This window comes from Pan paniscus, chromosome 4 (genome assembly GCF_029289425.2).
Source record: "Pan paniscus chromosome 4, NHGRI_mPanPan1-v2.0_pri, whole genome shotgun sequence".
NCBI classification, from domain to species: domain Eukaryota; kingdom Metazoa; phylum Chordata; class Mammalia; order Primates; family Hominidae; genus Pan; species Pan paniscus.
This window is the reverse complement of record NC_073253.2, coordinates 78,497,022-78,524,400: the sequence shown is the minus strand read 5'-3', so window position 1 is coordinate 78,524,400 and position 27,379 is coordinate 78,497,022. Positions and strand designations below refer to the sequence as shown.

Here is a 27,379-nt window from a genome sequence, read left to right as displayed (position 1 = left end):
CTGTTTTTCTCTCATGTAATAAGAAGTCTGGAGGTAGAATGTCTGGGGCTGGTATAGCTGCTCAAGGTCACAAGATGGTTGCTAAAGCTCCAGCCATCACATATGCATTCTAAGCAAGAAAAAGGAAAAAGAGACCCTATATGAAAGGAGCCTCCCTGGATGCCTCTCCCAAAAACTTCATGAGCCAGGACTGTATCTTATGTCCACTCCTCTCTGAAGGTACATTAAGAAATGGCTTTTTGGCTGGGCACTTGCTCCTCGAACACAGGTGGGTTTCTGTTAGTAAGGAAAAAGCGAGCAGGATACTCTGTAGGGAACTAGAATTCTCTGCCACAGTCCCCTTCTTTGGTTACTGAGACATACCCTTCTTTCCATTCAAGGCGTAGGCCAAGGGAGGTGGCACCCAAGCCTCATCCAGGTAGCATTTCCAGACTAGAGCCCCAGACCTCTGGGTGTTATGTGGTCTTCTCCATCAGCGCTAGATAGGGCTCCTTGTGAGCAATCCCAAAATACAATACTGGAAAAGGTATAAAATAAGTACAATAAAAACTTCCGGGCTGGGCGTGGTGGCTCATGCCTATAACGCCAGCACTTTGGGAGGCCGAGGCATCCGAGTCAGGAGTTTGAGACCAGCCTGGCCAACGTGGTGAAACCCCGTCTCTACTAAAAATACAAAACTAGCCGGGTGTGGTGGCGGGCGCCTGTAATCCCAGCTGCTTGGGAGGCTGAGGCAAGAAAATCACTTGAACCTGGAAGGTGGAGGTTGCAGTGAGCTGAGATTGCACCACAGCATTCCAGCGTGGGCAACAAGAGCGAAACTCCTTCTCCAAACAACAAAAAAAATTCCATTTATAAAAGAAGAGATGGAAAATATCGTGGTCACTGTCCATAGCTATGACCAAATCCTTCTGGCCAAGAAGAGCAAGGGTCCTCACTCTGGCCACCCCTTGCTCTGGTGGAAGGAACTCCTTGTTTATGGCCTTCCATGGCCCTTGCCTCTTACTGGGAGGTCTGTTTGTTTGTTTGTTTGTTTGTTTGAGATGGAGTCTCGCTCTGTCACCAGGCTGGAGTGCAGTAGTGCAATCTCGGCTCACTGCAACCTCCACCTCCTGAGTCTCCTGCCTCAGCCTCCCGAGTAGCTAGGACTACAGGCACCCGCCACCATGCCTGGCTAATTTTTGTATTTTTAGTAGAGACAGGGTTTCACCACATTGGCCAGGATGGTCTCAGTCTCTTGACCTCAGGCGATCCTCCCACCTCGGCCTCCCAAAGTGCTGGGATTACAGGCGTGAGCCACCGCTCCTGGCCCCGGGAGGTCATTCTTCATTCCCTGTCCACCATGGCCACTTTTGTGATGGGCACAGGAAGGACACCTTTTCTGGGGGCTGAACATTTTTTGAAGCCTTACTTGTTGATGTCAGTTGCAGGTGAGAAAGAGGGAGAGGAAGAGTTGCAAGGTTGCTGTAGAGATTAAAGCATCCCAGGCTGTTGTGGACCAGGGTTGGAGTTTTTTTTAAGGTATCTAGTCTGTGTGTTTCTGGTCAATTCCTTATGATTTGAATCCTTTACTTTTTAACTTAGAATCCGCACTTATCTCTCCAATTTTTTTTTTTTTTTTTTTTTTTTTTTTTTTTTTTGAGACAGAGTCTCACTCTTTCGCCCAGGCCGGACTGCAGTGGCACGATCTCGGCTCACTGCAAGCTCCGCCTCCTGGGTTCATGCCATTCTCCTGCCTCAGCCTCCTGAATAGCTGGGATTATAGGCGCCCACCACCGCACCCAGCTAATTTTTTGTATTTTTAGTAGAGACGGGGTTTCACTGTGTTAGCCAAGATGGTCTTGATCTCCTGACCTCGTGATCTGCCCGCGTCGGCCTCCCAAAGTGCTGGGATTACAGGTATGAGCCACCGCGCCCAGCCTAAATTTTAACTTAATGTATGCTACTTAATGTATGCTGCTGAGAACAGTTGAAACAGTGGTTTCTGCTGGGTAATCACATTTTTGCCAGCAGACTTACAAACTCCGGCTAGTAGGACACCACTTGTCTGCTTCTGATAAAGCTGATTTTTGTAACCCTGCAAGCGTCCATAATGTGGGCTTCCCAGGCAATTTAGATTGCAGACTCAATGTCAAGAGGGCCATTCTAAGCAAAGTGATAGTTCTCTTTATCTCTGATTGCTTACTGAGTTGGGGAGCTGTAGGCTTTGCTGAGAGTGAAAAAGCACCTATTGGCGAGGCGCAGTGGCTCACGCCTGTAATCCCAGCACTTTGGGAGGCCGAGGCGGGCAGATCACCTGAGGTCAGGAGTTCGAGACCAGCCTGACCAACGTGGAGAAACTCCACCTCTACTAAAAATACAAAATTAGCCAAGTGTGGTGGCGCATGCCTGTAATCCCAGCTACTCGGGAGGCTAAGGCAGGAGAATTGCTTGAACCCGAGAGGTGGAGGCTATGGTGAGCCGCGATCGTGCCATTGCACTCCAGCCTGGGCAACAAGAGAGAAACTCCGTCTCAAAAAAAAAAAAAAAAAAAAAAGTTAAAAAAGAAAAAGCACCTACCAATATTCTAAATTTTTCTTACCATTTTTCCTAGCTCCACAACCTCAGTCAACATGTAAATGACTTTGCAACATCCAGCAGTAGGCAATTTGACCAGATACTTCACATTGAACAGCTAGGGTCAACACTTTCCAGTCCGCAAATTTCAAGTCCTTAACGTCTGCTTCCTGACCCCTCCTGCTCATCCAATTCCACATTATAGGTTCTGTTACTTTCAGTTCCCCCAACTTCCAGGCACTGAATTCTGTGTTTGGGGTGTAATTCAGATAATTGGTTGGATTGGTAAAAATCCACATAACAGCGACTTAACGACACAGGGGTTTATTTTTCCTCTAATTTCTGCTCTTCCCTAAAGGAATGTTGGTGTAACCCTACCCAACAATTTCCACTTTCATCCCATTGGCCAGAACTATGTTGTATAGCTATCCATACCTGCAAGAGAGACTGCATTTTAGTTTAATTCATTGCCACTCCCAACAAAATAAAGGAAGAGAGAATGAATATCAGGTAGAGAGCCACACGCTTCTGACACAAACTACATGTTTATCATATGAGGCCCATCCGTGGCTGAGGAGCAGGGACCACCAGGCTGGGTGCTGGCCTGGTTAAGTCAGGTATAGTTCAGGGGGGCAAGGTCATCAGAAGCAGGCAGGCAGCAGGCTGATGTACAAGGAGCAAGGCCACGTCCAATGAGTCTGGGTTCTAGTTCTGGCTCTGTTACTTATGAACTGTGAGACCTTGGGTATATTAGTTTGCCACTTTGATTCTATTATTATGGTTTGTTTTGTTTTGTTTTGTTTTTTTAGACAGAGTCTCACTCTGTGGCCCAGGCTGGAGTGCAGTGGCACAGTCTCAGCTCACTGCAACCTCTGCCTCCGGAGTTCAAGCAATTCTCATGCCCCAGCCTCCCGAAGAAGCTGGGATTACAGGTGCATGCCACCATGCCCAGCTAATTTTGTATTTTAGTGGAGACGGGGTTTCACTGTGTTGCCCAGGCTGATCTCGAGTTTCTGACCTCAGGTGATCCGCCCACCTCAGCTTCCCAAAGTGCTGGGATTACAGGCATGAGCCACTGCACCCAACCTTTGATTCCATTATTTATCTGGGCCTATAAAAGGGGGAATACTAACAGTGTCTCCCTGCAGCACCACTGTAGCAGTTAAATAAGGTAATCCATGGAAGGTGCTTATTTAATTTAATTTTATTATTATTATTATATTTGAGACAGACTCTCATTCTGTCTTGCCCAGGCTGGAGTGCAGTGGTGTGATCTCAGGTCACTGCAGCCTCCACCTCCCCGGTTCAAGCAATTCTCCTGCCTCAGCCTCCCTAGTAGCTGGGATTACAGGTGTGCGCCACCACAACCAGCTAATTTTGTATTTTTAGTAGAGATGGGGTTTCACCATGTTGGCCAGGCTGCTCTCGAACTCCTGACCTCAGGTGATCAGCCCACCTTGGCCTCCCAAAGTGCTGGGATTACAGGCGTGAGCCACTGGGGCCCGGCCAAAGGTGCTTATTTAGAACAGTGTCTCACACACAGTTATGCTCAGAAAACATTAGCCAATGTTGATAAAATAGGGCCAGACATCCTTGTTTTATAAGGTGGTTGTGAGGATTGTGGGGTGGGGGGTGGGGGAACAGAAGAAGAAAACAAGGAAGCTCCTAGCAGAGTGGGGGCACTTCCCCCTCATTTCTTCTGTAGCTACATCTTTCCTCTTTCATCCTCAGGCAGCCAGGCAAGTCTTTACCCCAGGGCCTTTGCACCTGCAGTTCCCTCTGCTCAGAACAACCTTCCCACAGATATTCTTGTGGCTCAGTGTCTCACTTCATTCAGGACTTGTTATTGAGCAAGAGAGGCTGACTGCCCCATGCACTAGAAAAGCTTTATAATGGCTGGATGCAGTGGCTCATACCTGTAATCCCAGCACTTTGGGAGGCTGAGGCAGGCGAATCACTTGAGATCAGGAGTTTGAGACCAGCCTGGCCAACATGACAAAACCCCATCTCTACTAAAAATACAAAAAAATTAGCTGGGCATGGTGGCCTGCGCCTGTAAGCGCAGCTACTTGGGAGACTGAGGCTGAGAATCGCTTGAAACCGGGAGGTGGAGGTTGCAGTGAGCCCAGATCGCGCCATTGCACTCCAGCATGGGCAACAGAGTGAAACTGTCTCAAAAAAATTTTTAAAAGCTTTATATTGAAAGTTGAAGGAAACGGGAGGTCTGGAAAGTCCCTTGGGCACGCACAGTTGTCTCTTCGTGCTAACTCACGGGTCATGTGTGCAAATTTGGGCAGAGTTAGCATGAAATGTGGTGGAAATTCAGGCTGTGATTTCAGCGTGCTCATTCTTTGCAAACTCCAGGTGGCCATATTAGTTTGAAGCAATTTCAGCCAGTTCTTACAGCTCATGTGCAGGGAGTTTTAGTTTTCAGCAAGTTACTTCTTTTAAAAAAAATCTGTCATCCTACCAACACAAAAATTTCTGTTATTGGTTTCTTTAATTCTTTGGGGCACAATTTCAATCTCTCAAATGTCACCTTCTCGCTATCCTCTGACATTACCATAGTTACCATCACAGTACTGTCACCATCTGACGTCATAGTATTTCGCATTTGTTTAATAATTCACCATCTTCAGAACACAGGCTTCAAGAAGCTTTCTGGGACATTGTTTTGTTCAGGACCCAGCACGTGATAGACACTCAATCAACATTTGTTGAAAGAATTAATAGTAGATATTTAATCATAGTTGGTTTCTTTCTTTCTTTTTTTTTTTTTTTTTTTTTTTTTGAGATGGAGGAGTCTTGCTCTGTCGCCCAGGCTGGAGTGCAGTGGTGCGATCTCGGCTCACTGCAAGCTCCGCCTCCCAGGTTCACACCATTCTCCTGCCTCAGCCTCCCGAGTAGCTGGGACTACGGGCGCCCACCACCACGCCCGGCTAATTTTTTGTATTTTGTTTAGTAGAGATCAGGGGTTTCACCATGTTGGACAGGCTGCTCTCAAACTCCTGACCTCAGGTGATCTGCCTGCCTGGGCCTCCCAAAGTTCTGGGATTATAGTCGTGAACCACCACGCCCGGCCCATAGTTGGTTTCTTTTAAAAATTTTTTTTTTTTTTTAATTTTTGTGGGTACATAGCAGGTGTTTACAAAGTTAGTTTCCTTTTAAAATGATAGCATTTTCTAAAAGTGAGAAGAGCATAGGAAGATTAGGTGAAGGTCGAAGAACTTGGAATTTAGCAGAGGTCAGAGTAGGAGAACGTCTAGAATCCAGGACATCTGGAAGGGAGAGCTAGTACATGACAGCCCGGTGTGAATCTGATTTTAAGGCAAGGTCTAGATAAACCAGAGGATCCTTTTATACCCCCAGCCACGTTAAGGATCTAGGCTCTGAATTTCGGGTGACCCTAGGCCTATAGAAGATGATTAGCTTCAGTTAGTTCATTGGTTCTCAACCCTTTTATTGTCCTCACATCCCTGCCTGGAGAAAAATTAAATTTAACTTCTCTGTAACATGAGAAAATAAATACTAAGGAATAAGATTTTGTTGGGTAGGATCGAGCTTTGGTAGGAGGAGGAGGGGTCTGCTAACCATTAGAGCATCTAAGACTTTTTTTGCCTCCCTCAACTAATTTTCACCCCCTTGTGAGTAATGTCACCTACTGAGAATGCATGGCTTAGCTGAGACAGGATCCAAGAAAGTTGGTAGATTTTAACACCGTATCAGTAAATTATCTCAGTAACAGAAGTATTTATTTTGAATGCTAAGGCTATCAGCTTCAAGCGATTCAAAATTAATTTAAATTATCACAGCTATTTGCTTGAGATGGGAATCTAATTGGAGAATTATTTATGATACACAAAAATGGACTGGGCTGTTGCAGTGAACCTCCATGTCCAAAAATTGTGCTCACTGTTGAGATGGATTGACCTTCAAGATGGGAAGCTTGTAGGCCTTTGCACAGACTAGCCATCCAGGGAGGTCAGTATTTCTAACTGCAGATTTCTGTTCTGTATCTTCCCTGAGTCAATGTTTTGCGCACTGGAGTGTTTTATTGGATCTTGTGGAACAACCACACTTTTCATAGTATTGCAACATCTCTGTCTTTTCTTACGCCCTGAATCATCTCAAATCATCGCGAGTGGATATTGATGCTTCTACTTCCCTTATTTATAGAAAAATCCCAGGAAAATGAGTTGATAGAATAAAGGGCTGGAAGGATTACTGGAAAGCCCTCAATTATAGGTATGGGATTGAAAGGCTGTGTAGCCCATGGACACCTAAGAATAAGACTAAGTGTCTTTGAGGGTGTCCGTGTATTTCCAACAATTTTTCCTCTTCTGAAAACTGCTTCCCTGTCCATCCCTCCGACCCTCTTCTAGGGCCTGAGGGTGGGCTCTCAGTGGCCCTGTTGCTATCCTGTGGCCCCACCCTCTTGGCCAACAGTGATTGGACATCAGATCCGAGCTGAGCCAATCAGCTTCACTCACTTGCAAAGTAGTAATTAACAACTCAAGTTGCAAAGAGTGGAAAACAACTCAAGGTAAAGTTTATTTTCATTTAAAGTTTTGTTTAGGTTCATTTTGCTTTACCTTTTTTCTTTCATTTTAAAGTCGTCAAAATCTTACAATGTAATTTATTGTAAGGATCGATGCTGTCTTTCTGGTTAGGGCGCGGGCAGCAATGCAGCCCCGTCCGGGATGGAGGAAAGTGAGGACGAGAAAGCTGTGGGGAACCCAGGGGCGCTCTCTCCCCGTCCTGCGCTTCTGCCCGCCACCGATCAACTTCTCTATTTCTTAGCAGGATGACTTTCTTTGCTACTCAATCCACACAGGAGATAGAATCGTTCAAAAGTTCGTTAGTTCAAAAGCTATGACTCCTGCCACAGGGTAGAAACTAGGACTCTTTCAGAGTCGCAGTACTGAGGTCTCGGGGAAGAACCCTGATTGTCCCAGCTTGGGTGAGATGTCAAGCTCTGGACCATCCCCACGAGACGGGAGGGGAGCGGGGGAGGTGTTATCGTAGACCTATTACACACTAATTTCCATTTATTTATGTACCTCCCCACTAGACTATGAATTCCTACAGGGCAAGGAATTTGCCTTATTGCTGGTATATAACCAGTGCCAAGTTCAAGGACTTGATAAATGTTCGATAAATACTTGCTGAATGAATCAAATGAGTGCAAATTGACACCAGGAAAACATTTCCTACTACTCTTCAGTTTGGTTTTCCTCAATCAGACTTATTTAAAGAGCATCTTGACCAAGATATTTACGGGGTTTTTTTTGTTTTGTTTTGTTTTGTTTTGAGACGGAGTCTGGCTCTGTCGCCCAGGCTGGAGTGCAGTGGCGAGATCTCGGCTCACTGCAAGCTCCGCTTCCCGGGTTCACGCCATTCTCCTGCCTCAGCCTCCCGAGTAGCTGGCACCACAGGCGCCCGCCACCACACCCGGCTAATTTTTTTTTTTTTTTTTTTTTTTTTAGTAGTGACGGGGTTTCACTGTGTTAGCCAGGATGGTCTTGATCTCCTGACCTTGTGATCCGCCCGCCTCGGCCTCCCAAAGTGCTGGGATTACAGGCGTGAGCCACTGCGCCCAGCCTGATATTTACTGTTTTTATATGTATGGAGCCATCTCAACTGTGACTAACATCCTGAATCACAGGCTGTTAAAATTGTAATGTAAAGGATCTTTTAAAATGTCTTATAAATTATTAGGAGTCTACGATGTGGTAGGTGCTGTGCTGGAGTAGTAAATATATTGATGAATAAGACAGTGACCAGCCTGGCCAACATAGTGAAACCCTGTCTGGGATTACAGGCGCCTGGGATTACGGGTGCCTGCCACCACACCGAGCTAATTTTTGTATTTTTAGTAGAGATGGGGTTTCATCATGTTGGCCAGACTGGTCTCGAACTCCTGACCTTGCGATCCTCCCGCCTCACCCTCCCAAAGTGCTGGGATTACAGGTGTGAGCCACCGCGCCCAGCCTTGCATTTCTTTTTAACAACCATATGATTATATAGATGATATTTGCTAAGCTTTTGATTTATTTGGAACCAATTAATAGCTGGCACTCAAGTTCTTTGGAAACGCAAAGCACGCTATATTGGAAATTTCTTTTTGGTTACTGAGTAATAAGGTCATTTATTATTGACATGGCTTCTGACACCTCTCCCATGCATTATTATTCCTTGTTAAATCACTTCCTGAGAAGGCTGGAGAATGTTTTCCACGTTGGATGGCACGGTTTATATTGACTTTCTCTGGGAGAAAGTGAAGTTCAGAGAAGAGCGTGAAAGGGATCACTTTTCTATGTTTATGGAGAATGGAGGTGAAATTTTTCTTTGGTGGAGAAGGCGAGTTGGCAGTAGAATTGAATTAACCTTTCACTGGGGACTTAATATGTACCAGGCACTGTGCAGAATTCAGAGGGAGTGTGAGGCTTTAGCTCTGGTGGGAGCCGCTGGCCCTGCTGTCTGCTGACTGGTGTCACCACTGTATATAATGTGTTTAAAAGCAAGGCAAAGAAGGCACCTGTCTTCTCGCCCAGGCATTTGGAGGAACATTCCTCTGGAGGGGATGGCTTTTAGGTTGGCCTGAAAATAAGTCAGTTTTAACCATTTACCAAAGGAAATGTAGAGATGATACTAAAACCTGGGCTGCAAAGAGCCAGACTTCCCTCTGAATCTACAGGATGGCGAAGTTTAGGAATGGTGTTGCCCTGGGACGGAGGTGGGATCTCTCCATGGTGTTGATCGGATCTTTCTTCTCTGGGTAGTGTTGTCAGAACAGATTTCTGGAATGGAGAGGCTTCCTGTGTGTACAGCTGGGCTGACCAAGGCAAATCAACATAGATTTTCTTTTTCTAGGAGTGTAAGATTTTAAATATATGCAGATCCTTCCACGGCCTTCCACGGGGTCTTGTCACACAGCCTTCTGGTTGGGTGTGAGTTTGATAGTATGTTGGTGAGGGTTGTCTTGGCACAAGTCATCTGGTTTCTCTGCTGATCCAGGAAACTTCCTGGAGAAGGCCAGTGTTCCAGAGGCGTCTGTCTGAGAGAAGGGAGTGTCCATACAGCATGGAGGTAGCCACACGGGGGAATGGGGAAGCATTAGGTTCTGGGTTTGTGCTTGGTGCCTGAAAAGTACACATGGTCCTTCTGTAACACAGGAGGCTATGTTTTCTAGGTGAGAAGGCTCACTGTTGTAACTGGAGCTTTTTGTGTTTTCCTCTTCCTCTCCCAGGTGTGAATGAGCCCAGGGAAGGACACACAGCCACTGCTGGAGGGATCCTCCATTCCTGTGTCATTTGCCTGGGTCCTGCTGTGAAATGAACCTGGCAGGGACTTGTTAGACACTTCCTTCCTTCCCTCATTGAGCACTCCAGCACCATTGTTCCACAGTTGTTCTAATTGGGTCCTAGCTTCCTCCTGCCAAGGCAAACAGCATAGTCTCGAGTAGGTGTCCCTAGGCTCATCTGCCAGCCTGAACATGAACACAGGCAAAGCTGATGATGGCCAGGGACCCCAGGGGACGTGGGGCCCTGTGGGGTCTGGCCCCCAGGAGCAAGACCTCTGATGATGCTGGTGTCTGGGAGTGAGCACCATGCCCATCACCCAGGACAATGCCGTGCTGCACCTGCCCCTCCTCTACCAGTGGCTGCAGAACAGCCTGCAGGAAGGTGGGGACGGGCCGGAGCAGCGGCTCTGCCAGGCGGCCATCCAGAAGCTGCAGGAGTACATCCAGCTGAACTTTGCTGTGGATGAGAGTACGGTCCCACCTGATCACAGCGCCCCCGAAATGGAGATCTGTACTGTGTACCTCACCAAGGAGCTGGGGGACACAGAGACTGTGGGCCTGAGTTTTGGGAACATCCCTGTTTTCGGGGACTATGGTGAAAAGCGCAGGGGGGGCAAGAAGAGGAAAACCCACCAGGGTCCTGTGCTGGATGTGGGCTGCATCTGGGTGACAGAGCTGAGGAAGAACAGCCCAGCAGGGAAGAGTGGGAAGGTCCGACTGCGGGATGAGATCCTCTCACTGAATGGGCAGCTGATGGTTGGAGTTGATGTCAGTGGGGCCAGGTAAGTAGGGGGAATGCCTGCTGGCACAGGGGCTGGACACGGGAACCCGGTGGTTCCCAGATCTGCAGCTGCAGAGGTTTATGAATCCTGCCAATAAGAAGCTGATGGCATAAGAAATGTCTCATTTAAACCCCCTCATCCATTCAACGCAGCATCACATCTTCAACTGGAGCACCAAAGGTTGGGTCTTGGATGTGTTTTCATCTGCCTATCCCATATCACCTTAGTCCCAGCAACCATGAGGCTCCCAGACTCACAGTCCAGAAGCCCCACCCTGGAAGATCCACTTTGATCTTATCTGAATGCATTGAATACTCTCGAGCATATTTCTGTTTTCTACCCACATGGCCACCCACCACCATATTAAGTTATTGGACTGTCTTCGTGTTTCCCAGGTGAATCAGGGAACAAGACCCCAAGGGCCCCAAGACCATTCTCAGGTTCAGTGATTAACTAGGACTCACAAACTCAGAAAAGCAGTCATATTTCTAGTTTCAGTTCATTACACCGAAAGGACACAGATAAACATCAGCAAATGTAAAAGACACAGAGAGTAGAGTCCGTGGAGACCAGGCACAAGCTTCCAGTTGTCTCTCCCAGTGGAGTTGTGCAGACGGTGCTCAGTTCTCCCAGCAACGATGTTTGACGCCAACCAGGGACACTCACTCAAATCTTGGTGTCCAAGGTTTTTTCTTGGGGGTGGGTCATGTAAGCGTGGAGTACCTGTGTGGTTGAGCTTAGCTACTCCTCTCCAGTCCCTCCAGAGGTCAAACTAATGCCACATGACCCAAGTCTTCTACCATAAGTCATATTCTTAGCATAAACTCTCTGGCAAGGCCAAACACCCCCAGGTATACAAAGACACTATTGTCAAGCAGGATATTCTAAGGGGTTAGATCTTATCTCCCAGGAGCCAGTCCTTTCTTTGGAATGCACATGGTCTCAATACCTCACCCCTGGTGAGTTAACCCTTCACTACACATCAGGGTTTTAATGATAGGTATATAGGAAAGAGACTGGGAAAGAGAATTTGAGGATATTCTGAGTGAGATCCATGAATTTTGTCAAGCTTTCAGGGGCTCCTGGGAGTAAGGCTCCTATGTCCTAGAAGGAGAGAATCGTGGAGAGAAGGCCACCTTGAGAAACGTAGTGACCTTTGGATGATGGAGACAGCTCATCCGAGGAGACTCTGCAAGGAGAGAACCAGAGCAGAAATACCTTGACCTTAATCTTCATCCTCCCTCCAGTGTCAGAGCCTCCCATCAGTGGAAACCAGCCAGGGGCAGGGGAGTCCATTGATTTGTCTATATGTGTCAGTGCCCTGGTGCAAAGTGCAGGGTGGAGAAGAATGGAGATTGGATGTGGTGGGTCAACAAGCAGTCATTGGGCACATACAACATGGTCCAAATTCAAATGATCCAGTACATGGAAAGGAAGTAGCACAGAGCTGGCTCACAGGTGTGAGGACTTATGCAGTAGACACTCTCACCAGTATTTCCTTTGGTTTGCCCCTTCAACTGCAGAGATGCTTTTAGCCAATGGCTAGGTGCCTGACTGGCCGTTACTGGGAAAAGCCACTCATTTTCAAGGAGGGATGAAATGATTTTATTTGGGATTAGAGATTGTTCTCAGAAAAGGAGCAACGCTGACCACCACCAGGCTCAAGATGCTGCAGGGAGTTGAAAAAGTGACTCAGCTTCCTGGAGGCTGGGTCCAGGGTTAGAAGTGGGGATTGCCATGGAGCTGGAGATAGTTCTTTGAAAGTGGTCCCTAAGAGCCCCTACCGTTTGCAGCTATCTGGTTGGAAAGAAGCTGATTTGGATAGAGAGGTAGAAGGAAGATCAGGGAGGGGACATCCAGCAGGAGGACGAAGTAGTCAGGAGCTCCAGCTCCAGAACAGATAACTGGGGCTGCCTCCTTGGGTTCCCTTTACTAGCTGCTTGATCTTGGGAAAATTGTACCTCTTAGCCTCAGATTCCCCATGTGTGAAATGGGAATCATAAGACTGTTGATGCCAATAACTAAATGATTAAATAGTACATATAAAGGGCTCAGCACTATGTCTAGTAAGTAGTAGTCTATATGTATTAATAGCATCATTACTACCATAATGGAGAGTGTTTGGGAGGTTGCTGGAGTCTTTAGGAGGCAAAGTTTTCTTTCCCGGCCTCTAAGAACCTATCTACCCCTGGGATGAGATGACTTTCCAGCTACCAATGGAGGATTCCTTGATGTTTTCATTTACTTGCTGGGGGAGTGATAGGATGATGCCCAGTTTTGCAAAGAAAGATTAAGAGGAATAGAAGGTGATGGGCCAGGGTCATGACAGAAGGTGGAACATAGAACTAGAATCTTTATTGAAGCTCTGAAGAAGGATCACATGTGGTGTGATGGAGGGAGCAGTGGACTGGGTTTGGGATTCCAGGTTCTCTCCAAGGTCTTCTAGCAACTAGCTTTGGGACCCTAGGTAAGTTTGTTGGGATGGTGGTATTGGGGTGGGAGGGAGGTTCGCTGTAGCTGCCTATGCTAAAATACTAGGGGTGAATCTGTGAGACACTTTTTTATCTATCTGAGCTAGTGTTATTGTTCCAGAAGCCCATAGAGGTTTAGTGGTGTTCCTGGGATGCCGCAGTGATAACTGGCAGAGCCGAGGCTCAGGCTCCATCTCTGACTCCCAGCCAAATGTCCTATTCGGTGCACCACTCCACTTATGGGCACTCCGAAAGAAATGCTTGGATGGGTGTGACCTCTTGGTATCTGGACTCAAATAGCTGAAGCTGAGGAGCTTAGGAAATAGGAATAGGAGAAAATGTCAGGGAATAGACCAGTGGGATTCGTTAATTGTTACAACTGGCTGTTCTATAACGTACCTGAGATTTGTTTTAATCAGATATGGTAAAAGATGCACACATGAGCCGTGCGTGGTGGCTCACGCCTGTAATCCCAGCACTTTGGGAGGCCGAGGCGGGCGGATCACGAGGTCAGGAGATCGGGACCATTGTGGCTAACACGGTGAAACCCCGTGTCTACTAAAAACACAAAAAATTAGCCGGGCGTGGTGGCGGGCGCCTGTAGTCCCAGCTACTTGGGAGGCTGAGGCAGGAGAATGGCCTGAACCCAGGAGGCGGAGCTTGCAGTGAGCCAAGATCGCGCCACTGCACTCCAGCCTGGGCAACAGAGCAAGACTCTGTCTCAAAAAAAAAAAAAAAAAAAAAAAAAGACGCACACATGGAAATGGCTGTCACGAAGTCTCAGATCTGTAGAAACAGGAGGCACGCCACACCACACAGGGCTACACAGGGAAGTGCAGGGGTCAGTGAGGAGGCAGAGAAGAGAGAGGAGAGCATGGCCCAGAGCCTTTATTTTATTTTATTTTTTATTTTTTTGTTGCAGACAGCATCTTACTCTTATCACCCAGGCTGGAGTGCAGAGCCACAGTCATAGCTCACTGCAGCCTTGAACTCCTGGGCTCAAAGGATCCTCCCACCTTAGCTTCTCTAGTAACTGTGTCTGCAGGTGTGCACCACTGCATCTGGCTTTTTTTTTTTTTTTTTTTTTTTTTTTTTTTTTTGTAGAGACGGTATCTTACTATGTTGCCCAGGCTGGTCTCAAACTCCTGGCCTCAAGTGATCCTCCCACCTCATCCTCCAAAAGTGTTAGGATTACAGGTGTGAGTCACTGCACCCGTGGGGCTCCATAGGCTTTATTGAGGTTTTCATGGGAAGGAACAGAGGAGGCAGGGTAGGTGGCTGAGTGTGCTTAGGATTGGATAGTTTGAATAATTTCAGTAGGCTCCAGACTATATGGTCCTTAGTTGTCCCGGTGTCTGGCCCTGGAGTGATTTGAGGCAGGGAGAATATTGGCTTGGTGTGTGAGTTTGATAAAGGAGATAATTGGGTATGGCTCTGGGTTGGTTGGTTTGTATGTTAAAGCTCTACTCACAAGGGAGTCCTTTGCTATCTTTAGGAATCAGCCACCCCTGGGAGGGGCAGCCTGTCGATGTTCAAGACTCCAAATGTCAGAGCATCAAGAATACAGAAAATAGGGGCAAGGTAGCTGACGCCTGTAATTTCAGCACTTTGGGAGGCCGAGATGGGAAGATTGCTTGAGCCCAGGGGTTCAAGACCAGCCTGGGCAACATGGCAAGTCCCCATCTCTATAAAAAAAATTTTTTTAATTAGCTGGGCATGGTGGTGCACACCTGTAGTCCCAGCTACTCGAGAGGCTGAGGTGGGAGGATTGCTTAAGCCCAGGAGGTCAGTCGAGGCTGCAGTGAGCCATGTTTGCACCACTGTACCCTAGCCTGGGCAACACAGCAAGACCCTGCCTCCAAAAAAAAAAGGATACAGAAAATAAGAACATATAATGAAAACGCTGGGCTTCTGGAAACCTTCCACAGCTGAGGAAGTAAAATCTCGTTTAGCGGTCAGCAGTCATGACTTTGAAGTTCCTTTCTGTGTTGAAGCAGCCGTGTGTGTGCTAGACGATGAAAGCCAGGTGAAAGAGGGTGTATCCTGAAGCCACTGAGATGTAGTGGTAGGAGAAAGGGAAGGCCAACACCTATTACTTGGTCTTCATGAAAGAGAGCTTGAAATTGAATCAAGTAATGAGGCAAGGAATCCTCAAGTCCTGGGCTCCTATTGCCTTATAACAATCAAGGAGTTAACAAGACAGACTAGCTTGATTTTTCACTCCCTATTTCTCTTGAATAATTACAAGAAGTACCATTTATTGAGCAGTTTCTACCGTAGAGGATGTCTGCCAGCCACTGTCTCATTTAATAGCGACCACAATTCCATAAAGGACAGCCTTTGATGAGAAACCTTGGCTGAATATCACTTCCCCACGGTCACCTAAGTAAGAGGCAAAATTAGATTTGAACCCAAGTCCTTCTGGCTCCATTGTCTGTATTCCTAACCACTGCATTGTACGACCTCAACTTCTGCACCAGATCTGTACTTTGGTCCTTGTGCGATACTACCTCAACTTCTGCACCAGATCTGTACTTTGGTCCTTGTGCGATCTGGTGCATAATTTCATGGATGGTTTACATCTTCACAAAATACCTCCTCAGTATAATCACAGACACCAGGGAAGAAAATGACTTATGAAGAACAAACTATAAGGTTTCTTTTCTACCTGCCCAAACTGACAAGGAAAACAAGCCCCCTGCTTCATCTTGTACAAGGAAGCCCGGCCAGGCGTGGTGGCTCATGCCTATAATCCCAGCACTTTGGGAGGCCAAGGCGGGTTGGTCACCTGAAGTCAGGAGTTTGAGACCAGCCTGGCCAACATGGCGAAACCCTGCCTCTACTAAAAATACAAAAAATTAGCCAGGTGTGGTGGTGCATGCCTGTAATCCCAGCTACTCGGGAGGCTTAGGCAGGAGAATCACTTGAACCCAGGAGGTGGATGTTGCAGTGAGCCTAGATTGTGCCGCCATTGCACTCCAGCCTGGGCAACAGAGCAAGACTCTGTCTCAAAATAAATAAAATAAAAGGAAGCCCAATTGTAATATAGACTCCTTTTGGCAAACTTAGCTCTAGCCAGAGCTTCGGGACTAGAAGCACTTTGCAATTTAGGTAGTAGGGAGTTGAAAGTGTTTTGAATGTTCTCAAGTGTTCCTTTTCACTCTTTGTGACTGACTGTTTCCTTCAGTGCTAAATTTTCCCACCTACCTATGTGAGTTTTGTCTTAAAAAGTGGTAAGTAGAAATTAGAGTTCTGTACAGACCCCAGTGTACCTCTCTGCCTCCCAGCAAATGGTTCCTCGGTTGATGGTTGCCTGTTCACTCTTACTTGTAAGCAGTGGGTTTCAGGGGTCAACACACCAACTTACCTGCCAGCGTGATAAATGGTCCACACTAGCATATACAGCTGTCGTATGAAGGACTCTCTTGCAATCTCTTCTGCTCCCTGTCTGGAGTTTGATTTTGAATTCAAAACTACCTTAGATGATGTTATGGGTTGAATTATGTCCCCCCAAAATTCATATGTTGAAGTCCTAGCCCCCAGAATATGACCTTATTTAGAAATAGGGTCATTGCAGGAATAATTAGTTAAGATGAGGTCCTGCCGGAGTAGGTTGGCCCCTATTCCAGGATAACTGTTGTCTTTATAAAAAGGGCAAATTCGGACACAGACTCAACACAGGAGTAACACCATGTGTGATTGGAGTTATGCTGCTGAAAGCCAAGGAACGACCAGAAGCTGGGAGAGAGGCTTGGTACAAACCCTTTCCTAGCCTCTCCAAACTAGGGGAGCTTGGCTCTGCTGACACCTTGAGCTGCAGCGTCTCACCTCTAAAACTGTGACACAGTAAATCCCTGTTGCTTAAGCCTCCTGGTTTGTGGTCGCCCTAGAAAACTACTAGTACAGGTGACATTTTGTCCCTGTCACCTTATAGGAATCCATTTTTCGGATGATTTCCTCCCCGACACTGGACACTTTAGAGCACTGTGGATGTTTTTTGATGAGGACACTCTGAGAATCATGTGTGTGTTAACTGTGAAAGGAGCAGTTACAGTATGTGGAAGATGAGGTCATGATTTGCTTATTTCAAAAATTAGTTTAGGGTCGATTTGGAATGTCCATCCTTTGAGAAAGAACAAAAAATTCAAGGCCATGGGTTTGACAGAACTTCTGTACCCCAGACCCGCTTTAGAGCCTAAACCTGTGACTGCCTCCAAATTACAGACCCCGTTCCTGATTCCTACCTTTTCACTGGCTGGCACTCCTGATCCCTAGTAATCCTGGGAAGCCTTCATTCTTTTGAGTGTTAGCAGCTTTGTCCTGGTGGGAACTTCTAGAGAACTTTCTGGGAAGGGGAGGTATTCATGGTGTTTGATGTCACGTGCCCCATCTTGAAGGCATAGCTGATAACTCATGGAGGAAAGTTTTTGTTTGTGAGCTCCATCACATCCACTCTGGGGACTTTCTGGAATGTTCTACTTACTTGTTTGGTGCAGGGAGAACTGGGAAGGTTTTCTAGATTCATTCCTACAAAGGAATACTTTGTAACGCCAGTCACTCCCTAGCTTTCTATAAGTAAACCAGATCTGTTCCCTAAGGACAGATTGTTCCAAATTGGTCGCAAAATATGGAATTAATTAAAACAAAACCCACACACCAAAACAGAAACAAATGTCTTTTCTGAAAAGTAAAAGTCTTTTCGCTTAAAACACATTTTTGCAGAATGTAAACTTTGGGCGTCTTTGTTTTTTTTTTTTTTTTTTTTTTTTAAGACGGAGTTTCACTCTTGTTGCCCAGGCTGGAGTGCAACGGTGCGATCTCGACTCACTGCAACCTCCACCTCCCGGGTTTAAGTGATTCTGCTGCCTCAGCCTCCTGAGTAGCTGGGATTACAAGTGCCTGCCATTATGCCTGGCTAACTTTTTGTATTTTTAGTAGAGACGGGGTTTCACCATGTTGGCCAGACCGGTCTTGAACCTCTGACCTCAGGTGATCCACCCATCTCAGCCTCCCAAAGTGCTGGGATTACAGGCATGAGCCACTGCACCCGGCCATCTTTGTACATTAATAAACGTGAGCAGAGCACAGTGCAAAGAATGCGGGCCTTGGAGAGAGGTGTGTCTGGCTTTTGGACCCACTTAGTGGGTGTGTGATGGGGGCAGGTGACCTCAGCCACAGGCTGTTGCTGCTACTTCCCTAAAGGGGTTGTTGAGTGGATGACAGATGATTTACCTAATGTACTGAATACAGCATCTGGCACATGGTAGATGTTCAGCCAGAGGTAACTTGTAACACCCCACCCAGTCAGCCTCAGGCAACCTGGACCCAGAGCACAGCATGCATCTGAGAAAAGCCCTTTGAGTGTGAGGGAGAGAGAAGAGCCTCAAACTCTGCCTGTTCACTCCACAGGGAAGACAAAGAATAATCTTTGGTCCAGACACTGGGGTCCATTCCAATATTGAGCGAGTGGCGTGGCATGGGGACCCACCATTTGGAAGGGATGCTGGCGGATGCAAGAACCGGGTCCCGGAGCCTGCAGGGCCTGACAGCACCTTTGAGTTCCGGGAGTGTGAGAAGTCTGTGTGGTCCTAGAAGAGGGGCCAGGATGCTGGGCTGGCAGGAGGGGGCTGGGGGGCTCAGGGCGACAGGCCAATTGGTACGGAAGTATGACATGCTGTGAGGACCAGTGGAATGTCAGCCCTGGTCAGAAGTCACCTTCAGCACAGTACCCGCTGCCTTGAACTTGCATGTAAAATTAAATTTAGGGTTGTTGCAAGCTTAGGCTCTGGTTACCCATGGCAACCTTGAGTTCTGTCTGCATTATAGCAGATTTTAAACAGTGTCAAGAGGCTGCTAGAAGGTGTTACTTGGAAAAATGACTGCAGGTAGTGATGTAGGTAGGAGATGGTAGAGAGAAAGAATTGCCAATTGTAGCTTGATACTGTAGTCTCTGGGGCCATTTAGCATAAGGGTCCTGCCTACCTGAATATGCTCAAAGGTGCCTGACGCTCTGTGCAGGACTGGATATATAGTAAGAGGTCGTCATCACCATGACTTAGAGACATTAAGGAAAGGTGAAATTATACTCAGCTTGCTGTTTAAAAAGCCAGAGAAGCATGTAATACCCTTTAGAAAGATTTCCCTTACCGGTTAAAACGAAAACAAGTTTCAGCATTTAAAATTCAATTATGTGGAAAACCTGCCATGTGGAACAGCCCATTCCCCAAGGATGAAGTGTAAATGAAGCATTATGGACTGTTTGTTCGTGACCCGCTTCATTCCTTTCAGACTGCTGTCTCCACGTGCTGTTTCACTCCAGGACTTGGTTTCCGGAAGGTATCCCAGGGTTCATCCAAGTCCTGTTTTCTCACTCTACCAAGGTGGAAACTGAGGCTTCAGGAGGTGGTTTCCTGGGGTCAAGTATCATCTTAGAGAAGAGTGACGCCTAGAATTCATGCCCTCTGACTCAAATTCTAGAATGTTTTCTTTAACATCATAAATAACAACTAATGAGGCTGGGCATAGTGGCTCATGCCTGTAATGCCAGCACTTGGGGAGGCTGAGGCGGGTGGATCACTTGAGGTCAGGAGTTTGAGACCAGCCTGGCCAACATAGTGAAACCCCATCTCTACTAGAAATACAAAAAATTAGCTGGGCATGGTGGCACACACACCTGTAGTTCCTGCTATTCAGGAGGCTGAGGCAGGAGAATCGCTTGAACTGGGAGGCGGAGGTTGCAGTGAGCTGAGATCACACCACTGCACTCCAGCCTGGGCAACAGAGCATGACTCCGTCTCAAAAAAAATAATAATAAAAATAACTAATGAAATTAGGATGGTTTTTTAACAGTTTATTATTTACATAAAAACATAGAAAATCTATGTTTTTACCTGTTCTGAAAATGGATAGTTACATCTAGAACCTTCCATCTCAACAAGAGTGTAGCTTATAGCTGCCTCCTAAGAGTGTGGCGATGGCCATTGGAGAGGACAGTGGGAGCTTGCTTTCCTCACCTCTTGGGAGTGCCATCTGACAAGCTGTGAGGATCTGAGGGCTGTCGCCTGCCATCTTGTGGTTGAAATCGAGCACAGTGAGAGAAAGTGCTGGGAGCCCCAGTCCAGTTTATTATTCACAGGCTGTGTGTGTTTCACCGCCGTGCTGTTTGGCTGATGTTTTCAGCCTTCAGAGCTCTCTCTTGAATGGCAACATCTGAGCTATCCTCTCCTGTCTGTGACTGGTGTTTTTTCCTGTGGCCCTGGGAGGTGCCCCATTCGAGTCCCTTCACACACACAGCCTCGGCCCTCAGGCGTCGCACTAATGAATGAGGAGCTGATCTGAGAAATCCACCTGTGCTAAGCTCTTGGTGATGGATGACAGAGGGGAGTTATTCGTTCCCAGCTTCTCTAACTCTGTTCTGGAATCAGAAGCCTTTTAAGGAAAGCGTGAGCAGCAAGACAATTTCCAACACTACAATGGCCAGTGGGGTGGGTTCTTCCAGAAAACTGGCAAACTTGGCCACACCCTCCGTCGCAGCCCACAGATCATTGTTGAAAGCCACATGCACAGCTGCTTTTCAGGGTCCACTTGTTTTTATGAGGGAAGAGATTCCATAAAAAGAGCGACTTTCCATCATTTAAAGAGGATTGAGGTTTCAGAGCCAGATCCAGAGATGCTCTTTAATTTTATCCCAGTGACCTGCTCCTCCTCTGGTACCCTGGTCACAACCTTTCTGAATGGGGGCAGCACAGCCCCTGGGTGATTAACTTGAGCCATGGAAGATGGAAAACCCAAATACCTACATAAGACACTCGCTTTTAAACTCTTAGCACTACTTTCGGGAATTGTAATGGTAATTGTAAACCATACAGAGAAGAAAGATAAAAGCATCTTAGTGTGGTTATAGTGTTACTGGTCCAACTTCATACCCTTCTATAGGCACCCCCGGGCCATTTTCAGCAATCCTGACTTCTACTTTATCTTTTGTGTCCAGGTACTAAATACGTTATGAACATTTTTATTCTCTCGTTTTGAGCACCAAATGCCCTCAAAATGGCTTTTTTTTTTCTTCTCCAGAGATTTTTTTTTTTTTTTGGGGATGGAGTCTTACTCTGTCGCCCAGGCTGGAGTGCAGTGGCGCGATCTCCGCTCACTGCAAGCTCTGCCTCCCGGGTTCATGCAATTCTCCTGCCTCAGCCTCCCGAGTAGCTGGGACTACAGGTGCCCACCACCACGCCTCGCTAAATTTTTGTATTTTTTTAGTAGAGACGGGGTTTCACTGTGTTACCCAGGATGGTCTCGATCTCCTGACCTTGTGATCCGCCCACCTTGGCCTCCCAAAGTGCTGGGATTACAGGCTTGAGCCACCACGCCCGGCCGCCTCCAGAGATTTTTGAACTTCAGGCTTTGGCACCTGTTTTGGCCCTTGGCCCTTTCTTAGTTACTGTGGAAGCAGAGGCAGGTAACCGACTGCAATGAGTAGGTGAGCCGTTCCTATGAACTTCACTCCCATTCCACCTGGGTTTGCCGAGTACAGAAATGAACAGACTTGCGCTTGCATCTTCTGGTGTTGGAGGGCACCAATATCAAAAGGTGACCTCTTGCTGGAGGACAACAATATCTGCTATTTAAGGACCCAAATATATAACTCTTGTACAATGTAAAATGAAACAAAGCTTTTAAACAGTTATATAGATTTCTTCATGGGATTCTTCTTTGAGATGTGATCTTTCTCCAAAGATTTTGAGGATGAGAGTTTGTTTAAATGTTCTGAAGCTCTGATACTAGTGGCCTTTTCATTTTTTATTTTTTTGAGACAGAGTCTCGCTGTCGCCTAGGCTGGACAGAGCACAATGGCACAATCTTGGTTGGCTCAATGCAACCTCCGCCTCCAGGTTCAAGCAATTCTTCTGCCTCCAGCTCCGAGGCAGCTGGGACTACAGGTGCACACCATGCCCGGCTAATTTTTTGTATTTTTAGTAAAGACAGGGCTTCACCATGTTGGCCAGGCTGGTCTCGAACTCCTGACCTCAAGTGATCCACCCACCTCGGCATCCCAAAGTGCTGCTGTTACAGACCTGGCCTTACTAGTGGCTTTTTTGATAACTTGGAATAACAATGTTGAATTATATGGAGCAACAATGTTGAATTGTATGGATCTCTTATCTTTGAGTCACAGAAACTTGGATGCCAGGTCTGCAGTGATGGTATAATAGCTGACTCATCCCTCAGGGCTCTTTGTTCACCAAAGGAAAGATGATTCTATCATTTGCAATGTCTCTGACTTAAATTTAGCCATTTCCTTTTGGGGAGGAAGGCTGGGCTAGTTCCATAGCTGAAGTGCATGTCTCCCCAGCCCTTAGGCTGGACTATAAGGTTGATCGGTTTAAATGGGGCTGGGATTTATTAAGAAATTTTGACCTTGGGAATCACAAATGTATCTTCACAAATATTCCTGAAAGGAGGCCTGAACTATTATGGGGTCGAGGGGAGTGGATAGCCTTAAAATTTCAAGCTCTAGCCAGGCATGGTGGCTCATGCCTGTAATCTCAGCACTTTTGGAGGCCAAGGCAGGTGGATCACTTGAGGTCAGGAGTTGGAGACCAACCTGGCCAACACGGTGAAACCCCATCTCTACTAAAAATACAAAATTTAGCCAGGCATAGTGGTGCGTGCCTGTAATCCCAGCTACTTGGGAGGCTGAGGCAGGAAAATTGCTTGAACCCAAGAGGTGGAAGTTGCAGTGAGCTGAGATCGTGCCACTGCACTCCAGTCTGGGCAAGAGAGTGAGACTCTGTCTCAAAAATAAATAAATAAATAAATAAAAATTCAAGCTCTGTTAAGTACAGGTCTCTGTTAAATTCCATGGCAAGTCTTGAGTTTTTCCCTGACTCAAGGGTTTTATTTAGTCCAGATATCCACTCCTGTGAAGTCCTCATTTGAACCAGTGTAATGGGCAGAAAGAACTTACATAGAAGTCACCAGAAAATGGTTCATGCTCTAGAATGGTGGTTGCTAAGGTGAGAAGCCTGAGAAGATCCATGGGTAAGAGGAAAAATTATCAGTATCCCCAGAAATTTTTTATCTTTAAAAAAATTTGAGTTTGACCAATAATTTAGATATGGATTGACACTGGCTTCCTTGTTCAATCAAATGTCAGAGAGTCCCATTTTCTGTGTAGTCCATGACATATGCTGAGGGAAGGGGAGAAGGTCCACAAAGGCCCCCTCACTGGTTAATATACAACCCTCTTTTTTTTTCTGTCCCCCAGGCTGAAGTGCAGTGACACAATCAAAGCTCACTGCAGCCTTGAACTCCTGGGCTCAAGTAATCCACCTATCTCAGCCTCTCAAGTAGCTGAGACTACAGGTGTGAACCATGGCGCCTGGCCTGTTTAATCCACTTTGGGCTTATGTCAAGGGACTGGAGTTTATGTAGGCTCACCTGATGAAGCGGGTTTATGGATTAAATTATTTTGTTTTAACTGAGTTAACCTTTACCAAATGGGCAGAAAAACTAAAGAAATTTCTTATTTTTATTTTTAATATACAGAGATGAGGGTCTCACTATGTTGTCCAGGCTGTTCTCAAATTCTTGGCCTCAAGAGATCCTCCTATCCCAGCCTCCCGAAGTGCTGGTATTACAGGAGTGAGCCACTGCTCCCGGCCTAAAAATACTACAATTAATGCAGGTGTAAGCAAACAATAAGAAATGACTGGGTTAACACTTTTCTTCCTGCTACCATGTGCTAGTTATGAAGTAAAACAGTGACAATCTACGTAGACTGAGAAGTCAGACAAAAACATAAAATTCATCAGGAGACTATGTGAAATATAAACTTACAACCACTAGCATTAAAGAAAAACCTCATCCTAAGCATAGATTGTGCCTTATGGTAATACTTGACGATATGAGACCATCATAATTAGCAAGATATTTAAAATCTAAGTATTCACGGCCGGGTGCGGTGGCTCACTCCTGTAATCCCAGCACTTTGGGAGGCCAGGGCAGGTGGATCGCGAGGTCAGGAGATTGAGACCATCCTGGCTAACACGGTGAAACCCCGTCTCTACTAAAAATACAAAAAATTAGCCGGGCATGGTGGCAGGCGTCTATAGTCCCAGCTACTCGGGAGGCTGAGGCAGGAGAATGGCGTGAACCCGGGAGGTGGAGCTTGCAGTGAGGGGAGATTGCACCACTGTACTCCAGCCTGGGCGACAGAGCGAGACTCCGTCTCAAAAAAAAAAAAAAAAAAATCTAAATATTCACAACATGAATACAAATAGTTTAAAATGTTTTAGCAGTGTTTAAAATTACGTGTTACTAAATCTAGTCCAGGATTTTAGCAAACTGAATATTTAAGAGCCTGTTTTGAGGGTTTTTAAAAACATAATTGCTTAAGGTAAAAAGCTACATACCAGTAGAAAAACAGCCTTCCTGATGTGGTCAAAATAGCTAAAATAATACATGGAAAACAATATAGCTGCAAAATAAAATGTACGGTTTTGTCAGCAAATTCCGATGCACAGACCCACAGATGTGGAAGATGCACAGAAATATTGCTGAAGTTTCAAAGAAAGAGTGTAGTGGGGGAGATCTGCTGGGCAGTTGGACTTAAGTACTGCTGTTTCGCACATGTTCCAATTAAGAGTATTTGCTTGATTCTGGCCAGGCACGGTGGCTCATGCCTGTAATCCGAGCACTTTGGGAGGCCAAGGTGGGCAGATCACTTGAGCCCAAGAGTTTGATAACAGCCAAGTCAACGTGGTGAAACCCCATCTCTATTTTTGTAAAAACTTTTTTAAATAAAAAAGATTTTTAAAAAAGAATATTTGCTTGTGTCTGTTTCAATAATGAAATAGACCTATTTATTTGTGAGGTCACTAAAAGAAAGAGGTACCAGAAAAGATGTATTTTTCAAAATTCAATGCCTTTGTTAGTTAAAACAATGGTTTATGGGAAAATTATATCAGGTAACAAGTAGCTTTAACTAGAATAAAAAGGAATTCAGGATATCCCAATTACACTGATTTGAGTTTTACAAATTATATGTTGATGAAAAGAGTCAAACTTTGTAAAATATTTAGAGTTTTATTCTGAGCCAAATATGAGTGACCAAGGCCTGAGACATAATCTCAAAAGGTCCTGAAAACATGTACCCAAGGTAGGTAGGTTACAGCCTGATTTTACACCTTTTAAGGGGACAGAAGTTACAAACAGACACCAATCAACATGGGGACAGCCTTCCAGGTCAAAGGTGGATTCAAAGATTTTCTGATTGACAATTGGTTGAAAGAGTTATTATCTAAAGACATGGAATTAGCCCTGGTGTCGTGGCTTACGCGTGTAATCCCAGCACTTTGGGAGGCCAAGGCTGGTGGATCACCTGAGGTCAGGAGTTCGAGACCAGCCAGGCCAACATGGTGAAACCTCGTCTCTACTAAAAAAAAAGAGCCAAGCAAGGTGGTGGGTGCCTGTAATCCCAGCAACTTGGGAGACTGAGGCACAAGAATCGCTTGAACCTGGGAGTCAGAGTTTGCAGTGAGCCAAGATTGTGCCACTGCACTCCTGCCTGGGTGACAGCGAGACTCCATCTAAAAAAAAAAGAAAGAAGGAAAGAAAAAAAGACCTGGAATCAATAGAAAGGAGTGTATGGGTTAAGATAGGCGGTTGTGGAGGCCAAAGTTCTTACTATGTAGAAGAAGCCTCCAGGTAGCAGGCTTCGGAGAGAATAGATGGCAAGGCCGGGGGCGGTGGCTCATGCCTATAATCCCTACACTTCAGGAGGCTAAAGTGGGTGGATCACCTGAGATCAGGAGTTTGAGACCAGCCTGGCCAACATGATGAAACCCCGTCTCTACTAAAAATACAAGAAAATGAACTGGATGTGGTGGCAGGCACCTATAATCCCAGCTACTCAGGAGGCCGAGGCGAGAGAATCACTTGAACCCAGGAGGCAGAGGTTTCAGTGAGCTAAGATCGCGCCACTTCACTCCAGCCTAGGCAACAAGAGCAAAACTCTGTCTCAAAAAAGAAAAAAAGAAAAAGAATGGGTGGCAGATGTCTCTTAATCAGATTGTAAAAGGTGCTAGACTCTTAGTTAAATCTCTCCTGGATCAGCAAAAGACCTGGGAAAGGAAGGGGATCCTTTATAGGATGTAGATTTTCCCCACAAGAGACAGCTTTGCAGGGCTGTTTCAAAATATGTCAAAGAGATATATTTTGGAATAAAATGCTTCAATTTCTTTCAGCGCCTGCTGTCTGTCATGTGATGCTATACTAGAGTCAGGTCAGCATCTGGTGTCTTACTGCTACAAAGAGTCTGTTTTGTCTGTCTTGAAGTCTCTTAATGTTAACGCTGGTCTGTTGTGCCTGAATTCCTAAGGGAAGAGAATATAATGAGGCATGTCCTACGCCTTTTTGCCTGTCATGGCCTGAACCAGTTTCTCAGGTTTACTTTGGAATCCCCTTGGCCAAGAAGCAGGGTCCACTTAGTCAGTTGGAGGGCTTAGAATTTTATTTTCGGTTTACATATGAATGTATTAAATAATCACATGAACCCTGAAAATTTTGTAAAAAAATGTGTAAATAAAAATTTTTTTTTAAATTTAGGTAAGTTTACAAAAATAGGCCAAGAGCATGAAATTGATTCAGCCATTTCATCCTCTTGGCCTATTTCAGGGAATGATGATGAAAATATCTTACTACATAGAGGTTTGATGTTTATTTCTAAACAAAGCATTTATTAGAGTAATAGAACTTAAACATGACTGGGATTGGGCCAGGCGCAGTGGCTCATGCCTGTAATACCAACATTTTGGGAGGCTGAGGCAGGCGGATCACAAGGTCAGGAGATCGAGACCATCCTGGCTAACACGGTGAAACCCCGTCTCTACTAAAAATACAAAAAATTAGCTGGGCGTGGTGGCAGGCGCCTGTAGTCCCAGCTACTCGGGAGGCTGAGGCAGGAGAATGGCATGAACCTGGGAGGCGGAGCTTGCAGTGAGCCGAGATCGCGGCACTGCACTCCAGCCTGGGGGACAGAGCCAGACTCCATCTCAAAAAAAAAAAAAAAAAAAGATGGCTGGGATTTTTCTTCTATGAAAAAGATAGCTGATTCAAATTTGAGGACCTTATCTCTGAAGCCAAGTACAGTAGTTCCCAGTGGCCTCCCTGGAGGCTATTTTTGCAAGGACAAACACATGTCTCTCCAAGGTAAAGATGGTGTTGTAACGATAAATAAGAACTACTTTTCGAAAGAAAGTCATGCTATG

At 46.0% G+C, this 27,379-nt stretch overlaps 1 protein-coding gene across 5 annotated transcripts in view; it reads left to right on the top strand.

The window, feature by feature from the left end:
• Window positions 1-27,379, top strand: part of PDZD2 (PDZ domain containing 2) — a 474,419-nt gene that overhangs the window by 149,559 nt on the left and 297,481 nt on the right. For 4 of the 5 annotated variants that reach the window (XM_008971843.5, XM_055112466.2, XM_063604524.1 and 1 more), the window contains one exon: window positions 9,803-10,638. The exons of the other annotated variant lie outside the window; for it this stretch is intronic. In XM_008971843.5, the coding sequence (XP_008970091.3) occupies window positions 10,163-10,638 (476 nt within the window). In that variant the 5' untranslated portion in view covers window positions 9,803-10,162. The remainder of the gene's footprint in view (window positions 1-9,802; window positions 10,639-27,379) is intronic. 5 annotated transcript variants of the gene reach the window in all.